This window comes from Carlito syrichta, unplaced genomic scaffold, assembly GCF_000164805.1.
Source record: "Carlito syrichta isolate Samal-C Ts95f unplaced genomic scaffold, Tarsius_syrichta-2.0.1 Scaffold304726, whole genome shotgun sequence".
Lineage (NCBI taxonomy): Eukaryota > Metazoa > Chordata > Mammalia > Primates > Tarsiidae > Carlito > Carlito syrichta.
In genome coordinates, this window is record NW_007248822.1 from 323,521 (window position 1) to 340,572 (window position 17,052).

At 47.4% G+C, this 17,052-nt stretch overlaps 1 protein-coding gene across 1 annotated transcript in view; it reads left to right on the forward strand.

Moving 5' to 3' along the window:
* TMEM241 (transmembrane protein 241) overlaps nt 1-16,521 on the forward strand; it is a 149,414-nt gene extending 132,893 nt beyond the window's left edge. The window contains exon 15 of the mRNA XM_008060775.2: nt 15,590-16,521. Within this exon, the coding sequence (XP_008058966.1) occupies nt 15,590-15,650 (61 nt within the window). The 3' untranslated portion in view covers nt 15,651-16,521. The remainder of the gene's footprint in view (nt 1-15,589) is intronic.
* Nucleotides 16,522-17,052: the final 531 nt, after the last annotated feature.

Sequence of the window (17,052 nt, forward strand, 5' to 3'; positions counted from 1 at the left end):
AAAATTAGCCAGGTGTGGTGGCACATGCCTGTGGTTCTAGCTACTTGGAAGGCTGAGGCAGAAGGATCACCTCAGCCCAGCAGGTCAAGGCTGCGGTGGCCATGAGTGTGCCACTGCACTCCAGCCTAGGTGACAGAGTGAGTCTCCAACTCAAAAAACAAACAAAAATTGTAATACTCAATATAGACCTACCCGTAGCATGGTGATGCTAGCATTCATTTGAACATCATATTACACAACACTATCATAATTCAATTCAACTTCAAAAAGTAATACATAGATAACATCTCTTAAAATGTGTAGACATTGTTTTGGCACTGTGTGTGTGTGTGTGTGTGTGTGTGTGTGTGTATGTGTATACAAGGTCCAACCATTAGGTTGGTGAGCCATCCTAGAAAAAGTGCTACAAGGGCTGGGTTTGGTAGCTCAGTCTGTAATCCCAGTACTTTGAGAGGCCGAGGCGAGTGGATTGCCTGAGCCCACGGATTCGAGACCCACCCAGGCAACTTAGCAAGACCTCGTCTCTACAATAAATCAAAAATGAGCTGGGCGTGGTAGCACGTGCCTGTAGTTCCAGCTACTTGGAAGGCTGAGGTGGAAGGATCACCGGAGTCCAGCAGGTGGAGGCTGCAGCAACCAGGAGTGTGCTACTGCACTCCAGTCTGGGTGACAGAGTGAGACTCCAACTCAAAAAAAGAAAAAGTGCTACATACCTTATTGCTGAATATTACTACAGTCACCTTCAAAGCATTATCCTTGGGAAGCTATGCACTGGTTCCAGCGCCTAGTCCACCCATCAAAGCAATTTTGGAACTCTTTTTCTGGAATGGCCACCAGAGCTGTCATGGTTATTTGTTGAAGTCTGACAATTAAGTTCACAAACCTGCCACTGTGTGTATGTTGGCAGCACTGTACAAATAACTGTATTGGAATACCCTCCCTACTCACCTGATCTGGCCCCCGGTGACTTTTTTCTTTACCCAAAGATAAAGGAAATATTGAAAGGAAACATTTGATGACATTCAGGACATTAAGGTAATATGACCACAGCTCTGTTGATCCTTCCAGGAAAAGAGTTCTAAAATTGCTTTGATAGATGGACTAGGTGCTGACGTCAGTGTATAGCTTCCCAAGGGGAGTACTTTGAGGGTGACTGTAGTGATATTCAGCAATGAGGTGTGTAGCACTTTTCTAGGATGAGTTTGTGAACTTGTCAGACCTCATATGTATATTACTGCATATGTGTATACCGTCAGTCCTTTGTATCTGCGGGTTCTGCATCCTTGGATGCAGCCTCCCTGGATCAAAAATGTGGTTTTGGCTGGGCGTGATGGCTCACACTTGTAATCCCGTTATTCTGGGAGGCAGAGACAAAGGATCATTAGAGCATAGAAGTTCAAGACCAGCCTATGCAACACAGCAAGACCTCATTTCTACAAAAAATAAAAAAATTAACCAGAGCCAGGTGTGGTGGCTCACGCCTGTAATCCCAACAATTTGGGAGGCAGAGGCGAGAGAATTGCCTGAGCCTATAGGTTTGAGACCAGCCTGGACAACATGGCAAGACCTCATCTTTGTATTAAAAAAAATTAGGGTGTATGCCTATAATTCCATCTATTCAGGAGGCTGAAGCAGAAGGATCACCTGAGCCCAGAAGGTTGAGGCTACAATGATTCTGCCATTGTACCCCAATATGCATGACAGAGTGAGACCCTGACTCAAAAAAAAAACTGGTTTACGCCTATGATGGTTACATCTGTACTGATCATGTACAGACTATTTTTCTTCTCATTATTCCCTAAACAATACAGTTTAACAATTCGTTACATAGTATTTACATTGTATTAGGTATTATAAGTAATCCAGAGATGATTTAAAGTATATAGGGGGATGTGCATATGTTATATGCAAATACTGTGCCATTTTATATAAAAGACGTACACATCCATGTATTTTGGTATCCACTGGAGGTCTACCAATCCCCTATGGCTACTGAGGGACAGGTGTAGGGGTGTGTGTGTGTGTGTGTGTGTGTGTGTGTGTGTGTGTGTGTATGAGAGGAGGTTCCCCCAAAGATGGAATTTTTTTTTGGAGGGCAGCCTCTTGTAGCACACTCTGAATTTGTTCCTCCATATCAAACAGTCAACTGAAGTTTTTATCTGGAAGTTTTGAGAAGGTTGTGTCACAACTTGTGGGAAAAAACGTTCTGCTTTGTGGCAAACAGGTAACTGGTGCTTCCACTGTGACAACGCACCTGCGTGTACCACGCTGAGTGTTCAGCAGTTTTTGTCAAAAAACATGCCCTACCCTCCCTATTCACCTGATCTCGCCCCATGACTTTTTTTAATATCCCCAGATGAAAAAAATCCTTAAAGAGAAACATTTTTGCCGATGTGGAAGTGGTGAAACAAAAAACGGCTGAAGCCCTAAAAGGCATCAAAATTGAGAAGTTCAAAAACTGTTTTGAGCAGTGGAAAAAGTGTCTTGATAGGTGTACTACGTCAAACGGAGAGTACTTTGAAGGTGACTGAAGTTTAAAGGTGTAAGAACAAAAACGCAATTTTTTATAAATATATTTCATGTTTTGGGGTTCCCCCACCCCCTGTATATGTATGGAGAGAGAAGACCCTTCCGCTCACTTTCTAAGACAAGCTCCAAATGATCCTTGCCTAGAATGCAACCTCCCATGTGCTTAAAGACAACGCTGCCTCTCTCTGAGATAAATGCGCAGAGACCAGGAGGAAGTTGGGGGGTGAACCTCAGGGACACAGGGAAGCAGCAGTGCCCAGGCTCTGAGGTGGCAGTGTGCTTGGTCTGCAGGAGGAACAGCGTGACTGGTGTGGTGTGAATAGGAGAGCTGTAGGCGCTGAGGCCAGCATGGGGGCCATAGCAGAGGTGGTGGCATAGGCCAGGTGGGCACTAGGTTTGACGAGTGAGATGGGAGGCAACGAGGGCCACTGGCTCCTGTGTTGTAGTGACGTCCCTCTGTCTTCTGTGTGGAGAGCAGGCAGCGAGGGACAGGAAGAAACAGAAAAACCAAGGGCCCCGGCAGTGGTCTAGGTATAAGACCATGATGGCCAAGACCAAGCTGATGGCTATGGAGGAGGCAGAACGTGGTGGGATATTTGAAGCATTAGGATTTGAGAGGAGTCTAGGGTGACTTTAGGTTTGGGGGCCCGAGCCATGGACAGAATGAGGTTGCCTGTCACTGAGAGAGGGAACAGTGTGAAGGGCAGAGCTCGGGGGGTGGCTTGGCTGTGTTGAGACTGGAGTGCCTGTCAAGCCTCGGATAGAGATGAGAGGAGGTCGTTGGCCTAATCTGTCTGGAGGACAGGGAGAGAAAGAGCCTTTCTGTGCCTCTACCACAGCGTGCACGTCCCCTTCTCAGAGCCTGAGGGCCCTTCTGCTGGGCCCAGAACACCTTCCTCCCACGGTCTGTTGGCCGCTCACCCGCAGGTCGCCACATCACGTGACCTCAGAGAGAATTTCCCAACCACATCCTGAGCAAGCCCTGCCAGCTTTCCCGTCACCTCGCTTGTTTCCTCCCTGACTGTTCTCACCATCGTGACCACATTTGTTCATTTCTGCTCCTTAGGTTGTACCTCTCTCCCAGAAGTGGTGCCCAGGGGAGAACTGCTGGTGGAAGGAAGCATTCTGCAGGGCAGACAGGGGCCAACAGACACTTTATTATTGTTGTTGTTGTTATTATTATTATTATATAGATACAAGGTCTCACTATGTTGCCCAAGTTGGTCTCTAACTCCTGGGCTCAAGCAATCCTCCTGCCTCTGCCTGCCAAGGTACTGGGATTGCAGGTGTGACACACCACTCCCAGACGTTGTATTTGTATTTATATATTTATTATGGAAACGTTGTCTTTTTTTGTTGTTGCTGTTGTTGGATCGGGGGTCTTAACTCTGTTGCCCAGGCAGGAGCAGAGTGGCATAATCACAGCTCACTGCAGCCTTGATCTCCTGGGCTCAGGTGATCCTTCCACCTCAGCCTCCCGAGTAGCTGGGACTATAGTCATGCGCCACCACACCTGGCTGATTTTTAAATATTTTTTTGTAAAGGATGAGGTTTTGCTATGTGACCCAGGCTGGTCTCGAACTCCTGGGCTCAAGCAATCCTCCTGCCTTGGCTTGAGCCACCATGCCCGGCAGCAGACACTTTAGAAGGATGGCTGAGGCAGGAGTGGGTGGGGAATGGCTAGAAACTCAGTGACCTGCCTTCTATGGGAGAACCCAGGGAGGAAGGTGTGGTAGTTGTGATGGTAGCTTCAGGACATCCCTCTTGGGAAAGGCCACACAGTCCTGCCTCACGGGCCTTTGAGCCTGCGACTTGCAGAGGGGGCTTGGGCGACTGGCAACACAAGGCCATGTGAAGAGTGTGGAGAAGATGTTACTGCCAGAGCATGACTCTGCGTGACCTGAGCTCCTGGCTTGCCCTTCAGAGTCAGGCCTCAGCACTGTCATCTGTGACAAGAGACAGACCCTCTCCTCTAGTTTCAGGGCCTGTTGGTCATGACCACACGGAGACCAGAATGGAGTGATCAGATGGGTTGCATTTCTGAGCTCTCCACATGAGACTCTGCCCACTGGAGATCTAAGACTGTTTACTCCAGCTCACAAACACTCAGACCAATAGCTGTGATCATTACCAAGGGTTTTGGTCATGGTCTGCAGGGGATGTTTAAAACCATTCATGGCTGCTCTTCTCAATGGGCGTGCTTTAATTTGGGGAATATATAGGTGTTTTTAAATGACAGAGCAATACATGCTATTTGTAAGACATTTAATATAGAAATACATCTAGTAAAAAGTAGGCCAGGCTCAGTGGCTCATGCCTGTAATCCCAGTACTTCGGGAGGCTGAGGCAGGAGGGTTACTTGAGCCCAGGAGTTTGAGACCAGCCTAGGCAACACAGCGACACCTTATCTCTACAAAACATTTTACGATTAGCCAGACTTGGTAGTGCACACCTGTAGTCCCAGCTACTCGGGAGGCTGAGGCAAAAAGTTCACGTGAGCCCAGGAGTTGGAGGCTGCGGTGAACTGTGATCATACCACTGCACTGCAGCCTGGGCGATAGGATGAGATCCCGACTCAAAAAAAATTAAAAAGTGAAAGTCTCACCCCTCACTTCTTCCATTGTCTCTTGCCAGAAGTCACACCGTTTAGTTTCACAGTGAGAACAGGCTGGGTGTGGTCAGAGTTGGAGTATTCCAGTGAGGTGTGGACTCTGTCCACGGTGGATGAGACCCAGGGGCCTGGCCACAGCATTTTTGAAATGAAGCCATATGGAGTGGTTCTCCGATGGGTCACACGTGAATCCTTCAGGCCTTGGTGGGTCTTCGTCAGGCCTCCAGGCTGGTGACACAGGGCTTCCCTTCCCTATGACCAGGGCCTGCATGCCCTGCCCAAGTCCCGGACACAGCACATTATGTAGAGCAATTCCTGTTTGTCGTTGCTGCTTACTGGCCTCCTGTCCTCTGTTTTAAAAAGAGAAACAGGCTGAGGAACACTTTAAGATAATGTTATTTCCATTCCAGTTTCAATATGTTATTTTTCCCCTCACAGATAAGGTGGGTTTTTGTTGTTGTTTTGAGTTGGGGGTCTCACTCTGTCGCCTAGGCTGCACTCTCATGGCTCATCGTAGCCTTAACCTCCTGGGCTCAGGCGATCCTTCCACCTCAGCCTCCCCAGTAGCTGGGACTACAGTCACATGCCACCACACCCAGCTATTTTTTTATTTTTATTTTTTGTAGAGATGAGTTCTTACTGTGTTGCCTAAGCTGGTCTCGAAGTCTTAGGCGCAAGCAATCCTCCCACCTCGGCCTCCCAAAATGCTGAGATTATAGGCGTGAGCCACTACTTCTGGCCCAGAGAAGTCTTCGAATTGGTTTTTACATTCTCTTTGCTAGTATTATCAGGAAAGAAAAAGCATATTATTGCTTGACTTCACTCACGTAAAGCCTGATTCTAGAAAATAAATATTTTTTTCCCATGCCTGCCAGGAGAGTAATCCTAATAGCTGGTCCCTCCGTCTCCCCTCCGCCTTCTTTTGTATTTGTTTGCAAGTTGGACCTCCTGAGTTGGCACCTGTTTCACTCATGGGCCGCCGTGCTGGCTGATGGGGGCAGGCACTGTTATCCGGGACAGCCCCCTGTCTCCCAGGACTTCCCCCCAGGACAGCCCCCCATCTCCCAGGACTTCCTCTGTGGATGATGCCCTCAGGTGCTGTCATAGCCACAGAAACAACAGTGTTATTTTTAAATACCAGTGGGGGATTCTTCTGGGATAAATGCGAGAGGCAGGGCCGGAGGTCCTGTGGACTACCATGATGGGGACGTCTCAGAGGTTTGCTTGCATCTTGTGTGGCCTTGGGCTGGAAGAGGTTCATTCAATACATAGATGTTGACCAAGCGCCTAATGTGTGCCAGGCACTGTTCTTGGATAAAAGCCAGAAGTCACTGCCTCTGTAGGGTCTGTCCATGCTCATTGCCCTGCCTGAGGGCAAATCCCTATCTAAAGCATCTCAGATTGACAGAAATGAATATTTTTTGCTCACCACACTCAGAAAAGGGATTCCCAAACTCTCTCGGGAGCCACTAATAGGGGGGCTTCCTGCCCCAAGAAGAAAAATGGAAGGAAAAGAAAAATTAGGAAACACTCCTCTAATACCTTCTTCTCCCTCCTGCTGTCTCTTCCTCTTCCTTTTAATAATAACCAACCATTTATTGAGCAACTACTGTGCTTCAGACATTTTCTACGTTAATATTATTTCATTTACTTTTCAGCAATCCTCCAAGTCATCCACATTTTAAAAGATGAAGAAGCTGAGATTCAGAGACATTTAAACGATTTTCCCAAGATGTTATAGCTACTGGGCGATTGGACTAGGATTCACACCCAGGTCTCTGTGTGTTCAAAGCCCCATAAGCTGCCAGGACCGACTGGAGAAACCCCAAGGATTTATGGCGGTGTGGATGATGCACAGGTCAAAGCTTAGGAGGAAGCTGTCAGGGAATGAATTGGCCTTCCTCTGTAAAGAACATCTAGTTGATTCGACAGCAAAACAGAGGAAGCATTACCCAGTACGGGACAGTTCTAATTCCTGTTGAGGGGCTGACTCGGCAGCCTAAGAATGTCCAGTGCAACATTCTTGGGGGAGGGGAACTCATTGTTTTAGATTTTTCATACTATAGTTATAATTCCATCAGTTGGTTAAAAATATTTATTGAGTGACTGCTGTATGTGGAGGCTGTTGAGAAGTATAAGCCATCACCCAGCCCTCGGGAGGTTCTCAGGGGAAGGGCAAATCAAAAAGACCATTCGTGGGGTGGATCGGATGGTGACTGTTTGAATGCCCAGCACAGGAGACTGAAGGAGGGTGAGAGGACAGGAGTGCTTGGAAGGAGGGCCCTGGGACTGGCATGAAGTGGGCCTTATGGATGGGGAGAGGCTTGGCGAGGGTGATGGCTGGCGTGGAAGGGGACTGGGCCCCTCTTACCCAGGAAGACGGGACAGAAGTGCCAATGGCGAGACTTAGTGATTTGTAACTGGAGCTGGGGCTCTGGAGCAAGAAGTTAATTCTGCACCCCATCCTTCTTCCTCTGCACCTGTCCTTCTGGGGGTATGGAGGATGGGCACACAAATGGTAGGAGGTTGACGTCTTAAAACCCAACTGCCCAGATAAGAAACATTTATATCCTGAAATACGTATATGTATATACGAGGTCCAGCAATTACATTCACAAACTCATCCTAGAAAAAGTGCTACATGCCTCATTGTTGAATATTACTATGGTCACCTTCAAAGTACTCCATTTGGGAAGCTATGCACTGACTCCAGCACCTAGTCTCCCCATCAAAGCAATTTTGGAGCTCTTTTTATGAAACGGCCATCAGAGCTATGGTCATATTACCTTGATGTCCTGAATGTCATCAAATGTCTTCCTTTCAATATTTCCTTTATCTTCGGGTAAGGAAAAATATCATAGGGGGACAGATCACATGCATAGGGAGGTGTTCCAATACAGTTATTTTTACAGTGCTGCTAGTGTGCATGGTGGCAAGTTCGCAGACTTAATTGACAACAGCTCTGATGGCCATTCCAGAAAAAGATTTCCAAAATTGCTTTGAAAGATGGACTAGATGCTGGTAACACTCCATAGTACTCCAAAGAGAGTACTTCAAATGTGACTGTAGTGATATTCAGCAGTGAGTTATGTAGCACTTTTTCTAGGATGGTTCACAAACCTAATTGTTGGACCTCGTATGTATACATGCATAATATAAATATAAGTATACTATATTTATATTATTCTTGAGACTTTTCCCCAAATTTCTGTATTCTTTGTCTTCATAGTGTTAGTCTTTTTTTTTTTTTTTTTTTGAGTTTGAGTCTCACTCTGTTGTCCACTCTGGAGTGTAGTGGCATGATCACGATTCACCACGGTCTTGACCTCCTGGGCTCAGGCAATCCTTCTGCCTCAGCCTCCCAAGTAGCTGAGACTACAGGCATATGTCACCATGCCTGGTTAATCTTTAAATTTTTTTGTAGAGATGAAGTCTCACTATGTTGCCCAGGCTGGCCTCAAACTCCTGGGCTCAAACGATTCTCCCTCCTCGGCCTCCCAACATGCTGAGATTACAGGCATGAGCCACCACACCCAGCCTATTCTAAATTCTTGAGAATATTCTTCTTTCTTATAAATCAGCCTTCATTGACTATATTTTATACAGAATTTCAAAATGAGCCAAAGAAACCCAGGCCTTGAATTGAGCGTGAGAAGTAGGGTGAGAACTAGGAGTGAGACAGCTCTCCAACGTGAGGAAACACCAAGTTGGAATATTAAGGAGACCAAAGTCTGGCGGAGGCTGTCTCCAGACTGTGTCACGTCCTGTGGACTTCATGGTATGCCCTGAACAAAACAGAAAGAAAGGCTGTGTGTACCCAAATCAAGGAAACAGAACGTGTGATTATTGCAAAAGGAACCTTGACTTTGGAATTTCCTGATTTTTGAGAGCTCTTGAGGTTTAAGGATGGTGTGTTTTCAGCCTCAAAGAATGTTCCAACCACAAAGTGAACCACCGGAAGGGGAGCAGACTGGGTTTCAGCTCCTCTGTCTTGCACCGGGCTGGTCTGCCTTGTCCGTGCACTGGGTGTGTTCAGGCGTGGCTGGGTGACCCCCTCTCAGAGCCCTGGCAGGGGTGGCTCGTCCCTGTCACATGGGAGTTTACACTGATCAGAAGTCACAAGGGACAGAGGCTGCTGGCTTGTTTTGCTTGGACCTACTGTTTGCCCGTACGGTTATTTCTTGTGTTTTGCTTTTCAAATTTTGTATTAATCATCAACATTTAGAAATCAGGTGATTTCCTCATACAAGTCCAGATTTCCAGATTCTTTTGGAAATGGGGAGCAGCTGTTAGTGTTGGGTGGGTGCTCGACACAGCAGCCGGAGTTAGGAGGCGGCCTGCTCTCGTGGGCACATGCTCTCCTGTTCAGCATGGCCTCTACCATCCCGGCTGCTGAGGCCAGAGGACCCTGCTCTAGCCTCTGTCCATTTGTTTGTATATTCATTCATTCCACAAAGTGCTGGGCTGGGCTCTAAGACTACAGATGTAAGTAAGACACCGTCTCTGACTCCAGAGAAGTCACCATGGGATACATGTGTAAATATACGTGTCATTATCCTTCTTCTTAGGTGGGCAACAGAGTGGCTGTACAAAACAAGCACCTAGAGTAGGGCTTCTCATCCTCAGCACCATGGATGCTTGGGGCCAGATAATTCCTTGTTGTGGGAGTCTGTCCTGGGCCTTGCAGAATGTCTAGCAGTAAACCTGAACCCCAACCCACTAGATGCCAGGAGCATCCTCTCAGTTGTAACAACCAGAAATATCTCCAGACATTGCAATGTCCCCTGGGTCAGGGCACAGCTCGGGGCGGGTGGGAGGTGGGAGAGGTGGGAAATTGCCCAGACGAAAATCAGCGATCTAAAGTTCATGGGGGCTAGTGGAGAAAATGCTATTTGAAAAGTCAGCAAGATCTTAAGGAACGTGCTTATCTCCTAATGAGAGATTTGGATCAGCTCAAGCGTCAGGCCCTTGGCGGCCCCACCTGCCCACTCCTTGTCTGTGTCTGGCTCTGTAGACCCTCACTGTGCTGAGTGACACTTAGGTGTGCAGGCTCCATCTCACCCACCAAGCCATGAGCATCTCTAGGAGAGAGAGCATGTCTCATTCGCCTTCTTGTCTCTAGGCCTAGTGTGTACTTGGTACTTGCAGAGTTAACAGTGAGTAGCCAGCCCTCAAAATACTGTGTGCAGGAACAATTATAAACCTAAGGACTCAATGTTGATCACTTTTTTGGGTCTTTCATTAAAAACAATTGGTCTTAGCCAGGCATGGTGGCTCATGCCTGTAATCCCAGCATTTTGAGAGGCTAAGTGGGAGGAATGCTCGAGCCCAGGAGATCAAGACCAACCTGGGCAATATAGACCTTGTCTCTACAAAAACATCAAAAAGTTAGCCTGGTGCGGTGGCACACGCCTGTAGTGCCAGCTGCTGGCGAGGCTGAGGCGGAAGGATCGCCTGAGCCCAGGAGGCCAAGGCTGCGGTAAGCCATGATCATACCACTACACTCCAGCCTGGGTAACAGAGTGAGACCCTGAGTCAAAAAGTAAAAAAATAAAAGCAACTGATCTGTCCAGACAAGTATTATAAAAAACAATTTATTGCCGGGCTCGGTGGCTCAGCCTGCAATCCCAGCACTCTGGGAGGCTGAGGTGAGTGGATTGCCTGAGCCCGCGGGTTCGTGACCCGCCTGGACAACTTGGCGAGACCTCATCTCTACAACAAATCAAAAATTAGCCGGGCGTGGTAGCGCGCGCCTGTAGTCCCAGCTACTTGGAAGGCTGAGGCAGAAAGATCGCCGGAGCCCACAGGTCGAGGCTGCGGTGGCCGGGAGCGGCCACTGCACTCCAGTCTGGGTGATAGAGTGAGACTCCAACTCAAACAAATAAACCAACCAACAAACAACAACAACAAATTTACTTCAAGCCCACTAATGTAAATATCCAGGTTCATATTTAATTTTTCATTTTTGTAATTAGCAGTTTTATGATAAATATTGATATGAATTTCCTCTTTCAAAATCTCAGCTAACTGGGCACAGTGGCTCATGCTGTAATCCCAGCACTTTGGGAGGTAGAGGCAAGAGGATTGCCTGAGCCCCCGGGTTCGGGACCAACCTGGGCAACATGGCAAGACCTCATTTCAACAATAAATCAAAAAATTAGCTGGGTGTGATGGTTCACACCTGTAGTCCCAGCTACTTGGAAGGCTAAAGTGGAAGGATCACCTGAACCCAGCAGGTTGAGGCTACAGTGACTGTAAACGTGCCACTGCGCTCCAGCCTGGGTGACAGAGTGAGACTCTGACTAAAAAAAAATAACTCAGCAAGGGAGTGCGAGCACATACAAAAGAGGAAGATTCTGAGCTGTGAGCAGTATCCTGTCAAGTGGAATTAGCTGTGGCACTGTCCCTCTGAAGCCCCTTTGTAGATAGGAGAGTCGCCCTTCTCTTTGGAATAGTTTAGGTATGAGAAGAGAAAGGAAAACCAAAATGCAGCTTTTTTGGATTTCGTGATCACCTTTTCCCCTGCCCGTCTTTCACCAAACCTGCCATTATCACAGTTTATCAACCATGAGAATCACTTGAACTTGATCCTAGCACAGACCTCACTAACACCAAGGATCTCTAGAAAATGATCTGATATTGTCTTCGGGTGGAGCTCTTATCCCTTAGAGGGGACTTCATGGAGACTGCCCACATGTAGGAAGAATGAATTTAGGGGCAAAGATTACTTCCCCCAGCCAAGTGCAGTGGCTCACACCTGCAATCCCAGCATTTTAGGAGGCTGAGGCAGGAGGATTGCTTGAGTTCAGGAGTTTGAGACCAGCCTGGCCAACATAAAGAGACTTCATCTCTACAAAGAATAAAAACATTAGCAGGGCATGGTGGTGCGCACCTATAGCCCCAGCTGCTTGGGAGGCTGAGGCAGGGGAATTGCCTGAGTCCAGGAGATGGAGGCTGAGTTGAGCCATGATTGAGCCACTGCACTCCGGCCTGGGTGACAGAGTGAGACCCCCGGCTCAAAAAAAAAAAAAAAAGAGAAAAGAAAAATCTTCTCCCAACATACTCCAAAATTCCTTCGGGATCACAGTGTCTGAAATTTACCAGTCTTCCATTTGAGTTAAAAATGTGAAACCTCCTCCCTAAAATGCTGTCTAAGAAGGGCCATCTAACAACTCTTGCTCTCCGCCTCAAATGTTAACATAATTTATCAGTTTATGAATTCACTCAGCAAGACCCTGAAGGAATGGGACATTGAGATATGAGAGGAAAAAGCAAAAATATTTTAATATAGATGGGAGAAGAGGGAACAAATGCAACAATCTAGTCATTCACTGAATAAACATTGATTGGGTCTCACATGAGGTGTGGGGCCCGCAGCCATGAAAAGGATGCAGTCTCCGTCCTCTGCAGCCCTTGTATCCAGGTACAGTGACTCTGCTTGCCCAGGGGCTTGCCAAAATGGCAGACGTGTTCTGGAAAGGGTCTGGAGGGCAACGGCAGTTGCTTAAAAGGAAAAGCCAGGGCTTTAGAGGTGCGCCTGCGTCAGAAAAAATGGCTTCCCCTTCCCAGTCATGACTTTTCCTAAAGAGAAGAGGCGACAGAGCCCTTCAGCTCCTGGGCTCAATAGGAATTAACCAAATAACCACAATAATATGTGTCAAATTGAGATGGGGCCTTTGTTCCTCCGTCGGAGAAAAGAGAAGGGCTGCGGAGATACTGAAAATAAACCCCTGGCCGAGACACTAGTGATGGGTATCTCTGGCTGTGTGTGCCCTGCAGTCTGATATTTATGCCTTAGTCACTTGAAGTTTGTTCATTTCAGGAATGACAGGGATTACGAGATTTACAAACAGTTCAGTCAAGCTCTGACTTAAATAGTTGTAATGCTATTAAAATTCCTGGACCCGTGTCAGCCTCTCCTTCTGTTTAGAAAACAACATCAAAGATCACCTCCCTGGCTCTCTTTACAGTAAACTGAACCAAGGTTTGTTTTCATTTTAGCATTTACTAAGCTGCATTGGTGTTTCATAAAATAGCTCAGCCAAAGGGTTGAAGGCAAGGTGATTATACTCCAGCATTGTTCTAAGGCTGTGGAAGCACAAGTGGCAGGGGGCCAGCCTCTACCCGGTCCTCTCCCTGGTGATTAAGGAGGATTAGTGGAAAGTGTATAAAATGCCTGCGCCCCCGGTTACATTTGCAGAAATAAAACCCTCCCCAACCCAAAGCTCCCTACAGCCCTCACATCCGGGCGCAGTGACTGCCTTGACCTGGGGCTTGCCAAGATGGCAGACGCATTCTGGAAGGGGTCTGGAGGGCAACAGCAGTTGCTTGAAAGGAAAAGCCAGGGCTTTAGAGGTGCGCCTGTGTAAGAAAAAAACGGCATCCCCTCCACAGCCGTGGCTTTTCCCAAAGGGAAGAGGCGACAGAGCCCTTTAGCTCCTGGGGTCCTGACTAGACATGGGATGAACAGACTCTGGACTTCACAGAGGGGCCATGATTCCAAATATGGTGTTTTGAAAGTTGGACCACAGTTTCTCACAGAAGCAACCCTATAACTGATGATTACAGATCCAGAAAAGTCCTCGGGAATTTATTTGGTTCATAACATGGACACTAATTCCAGCTATGTTGTTATGAGTTAAATAGAATTGACCGGTTTAGTAGCACTGTTAATAATATAATATGATTTTTGTAGGAAAGAGAACAGTGCATAACTTGGAGCTTAAGATACTAGGCGTTTATCGTCCTCGCCCCCCTCTCATCGCCATCCCAGCTGTGAGCTGGCCGGGGTCCATCCTCCCATCGACCACCCAACTCAGTGAGTGGCTCCTTGACCAAGTGTTTCCCACTGCCTCTGCCCAGAGACTTTTAGTCACCAGAAAGAGGAGATGGAGGTGGTTGGGGGGATTTCCCCAGGCTCTAGGTTGATGGAGTAGATTTGTTCTCTTTGTTCTAGAAAGCAGAACTTGGTCTTGCAGTGAGGTCCTAAGTGGCCACTGTAGGGTCAGTGTGAGGAGGGGCTAGTTGGGTCAGTCCCCAGCCAACCATGATGGCCTCCATAAGTGAAATGCCCATGGGGATGTGCGTTAGTCCAGTGATGTAAGCTGCTCATGGGTGAGGCGGGGTTGCCTCACTCAACAGGATGAGCCCTCACTAGGCGTCTTCAGGCAGAGGCTGGGTGGCCAGTGAGGACTGCCAGGGAGTGGACAGCTGCTCTGGGAGAGCAGGCAGCTGGAGAACACTCGTATTTTATTGATTGTCCATTAGAGGCCAAACACAGGGGTGGCTTCCTTCTGGAATATTATTTCTCAGCCTCACATCTCCTGTGGTACAGATGAAGAAACTGAGGCCAAATAACACGCACCAGATCACCTTGCTAATAAATGCCTGGGCCAAAACTTGAATACAGGTCTGCCTGGTTCTAATGTGAATTGTTTTTATGTTCTCACACGTAGTTGCTTCGTTCTTTTACTGAAAGTGAAAAGTGGTACAAGTTACTTGTATGTTAAGGTCGCTCACAGAGGGGACATTTTTCACTGGGAATGTAACATGAAGAGCCTATGTGTGTTTCATATGTTCAGCACCCCAGACATGTTAGAAACATATAGGCACCATGGCCCGGATGTAGATGTGTTGTGAATGTGCAGGCGAAGGATTGGGGTGTCAGGGGTGGATGGGAGAGAGAGAAAGAAAAGGATCAGATTGAAAGGGTTGTTGGCACCTCTGGATAAGGGCGTATCCCCATCTAGGACCCATCATCATGATCCTTTAGTGAGGGCCCCGCCCAGACCCCAGAAGAATGACAGGGCATTGAGATAGACACCAGACCGTCTCCGGAGAAGTCTGAAATAGAACGTGGATAGACCTTTGCATGTGTTACATTTCAGGCGTGTTAAAATATTCAGCTCTTCTTTTCTCACTGTCTCTAGATCCCACCACTGACCATATTTCTTTCTGTGCTGGTGGGAAATTCATGACTCTCTGTTTGTATTTTCACCTTTAAATGTTCCTCGGTCTAAATGCAGTAAAAAGATGCTGAGAATGTCACCTTAATAACTTTAAGATGATGGATACCTGCATGATCTCATACCCACCAACCCTCTTTAGCAAAGAGCAGCAGAGGGCTCTCTGTGTTTCTGCCAGAGAGCATTTATCCATGCCTGCCACCCCCACCTGGTCGGGGTGCGCGGGACTGTCATCACCTTCCTTCCTGGGGGAAGGTATCAAGCCTGCCTCCCCACCCACTTGCCTCCCAGGTATACCTGAGGGTGGGCCAGAGTGATGATGGGGTGGTTCCCCGGCTTGACCTGGAAGCATGGCAGTCTGGGCTGGTAAGAGAGTCACAGTTGTAGAATGAGGGGAGGCATTCTCTGTGCTGTTGTATGTGGGTGCCAGGCAGCCCCATCAGCCCCACTGGGCAGAGAGCTGATCCCATGCTGTCGTTTGCAGCCTCCTGCTCGGTGGACTCGGAGAAGCCTTGCTGGTTCTCTCGGAACGAAAGGGGTCCTGAAGAAGACGGGCAAGAGAAGGAGACTCACAGGTTGCCGTGGAGAGCACAGGTCCCTGGCCTCGTAGGGCCAGATGTCACGAAGAGGGGTCAAGAACAGTGAGACCAGGTGGGCAGCACCATCGACCTGTTCCCGCTTCAACCCAGGTGCACATGGTGGTGGTCCATGATGTGAAGGCCTCTCTGCTTCGCATGGCTTCAAGGAGAACTCTTTCCAGGGTGTCCGGGCTGCTGCAGAGGAGTGGTTCATGTTATGTCTTCCCCTCTGAGAACCTCTCTCCGCCGTCCTTCAAAAACAGGAAATAACAGGGTTTCACTGGGCTGGCTCGGCTCCCTTGAACTGACCTGCAGGCTTCTGGAAGCAAGATGCCCTCCATCAAATACTGCTTTCAGGCTGGTGTAGTGGACCCGGGGTATTTTGTTTTTGTTATTGTTTTACATTGAAAGATAAAATGGTATGTATTTATCATGTACAACATGATGTTTTGAAATGCATATACATGTGGGATAGTTAAATCTAGCTAATTAACAAATGTGTGACTTCATATAGTTATCATTTTTGTGGGGAGATTTTTTTGTATTTTTGTTTCCTTTTGTGTTTTTCTGTCTTTGGAGTCTCCTCTGGGGATATCCCTTCCTTGCTGTCATGCTGGCTGGCCTGGAGCCTACCCTGACCTGTGTACAAGTGCACAAAGTACTCAGGAGGGCATCCATTTGGGGCAGGAACGGGACTGAGTGGGAATTCTGGGCCAGCAAGGACATGTGAAACTCTAGAGTGGGTGATGGTCTTTTTGTGGTTGATGTTGCTATTTATTTCCCGCTTCTCAATTTCTCTTGGTTTTTGGAAACATGTCAGGATGTGTGCTGTGTTGAATTTTGCACGTCCTTTTTGCCCACTGTTATGTTAATGATCACCAGCAGAATTGGGTCGAGAAGCAGGTTAGAAGAAGCAAACATATGAAACATATGTATACTCACACTTCTATAGTTATATTCTTTAAATCTTTTAATTCATTTAATTCCCTGATATCTCAGAGGAAGTTTCAAATCATCGGACACTGAAGTATATTTTTCAGGCTAGATTGATAATTATATTAAAACCCTATATCTTGCCTCTATAGCATTCAAAAGAAATGGATACCTGAAATAGACATTTGACCTTAAACCACTGAGAAGATTTAGGAAAATAATGACTAACCCTTAATATTTCTGTTCATAATAGGTTTTTCAAATATCTTACTACTTTGGCAGGTGTCAGAGAATTTTGATCACTTCCAGGTGACCTCCCCAAGCAGGAAGCCAGGCCCTGTAGGGTTGGATGCCCACGTCCTTGTTGGATCCCTCCCTTCAGCATCTGGGAAATGCACCTTGTCCAGTCTCGGCCCCATGAAGAATGAGGTCAGCG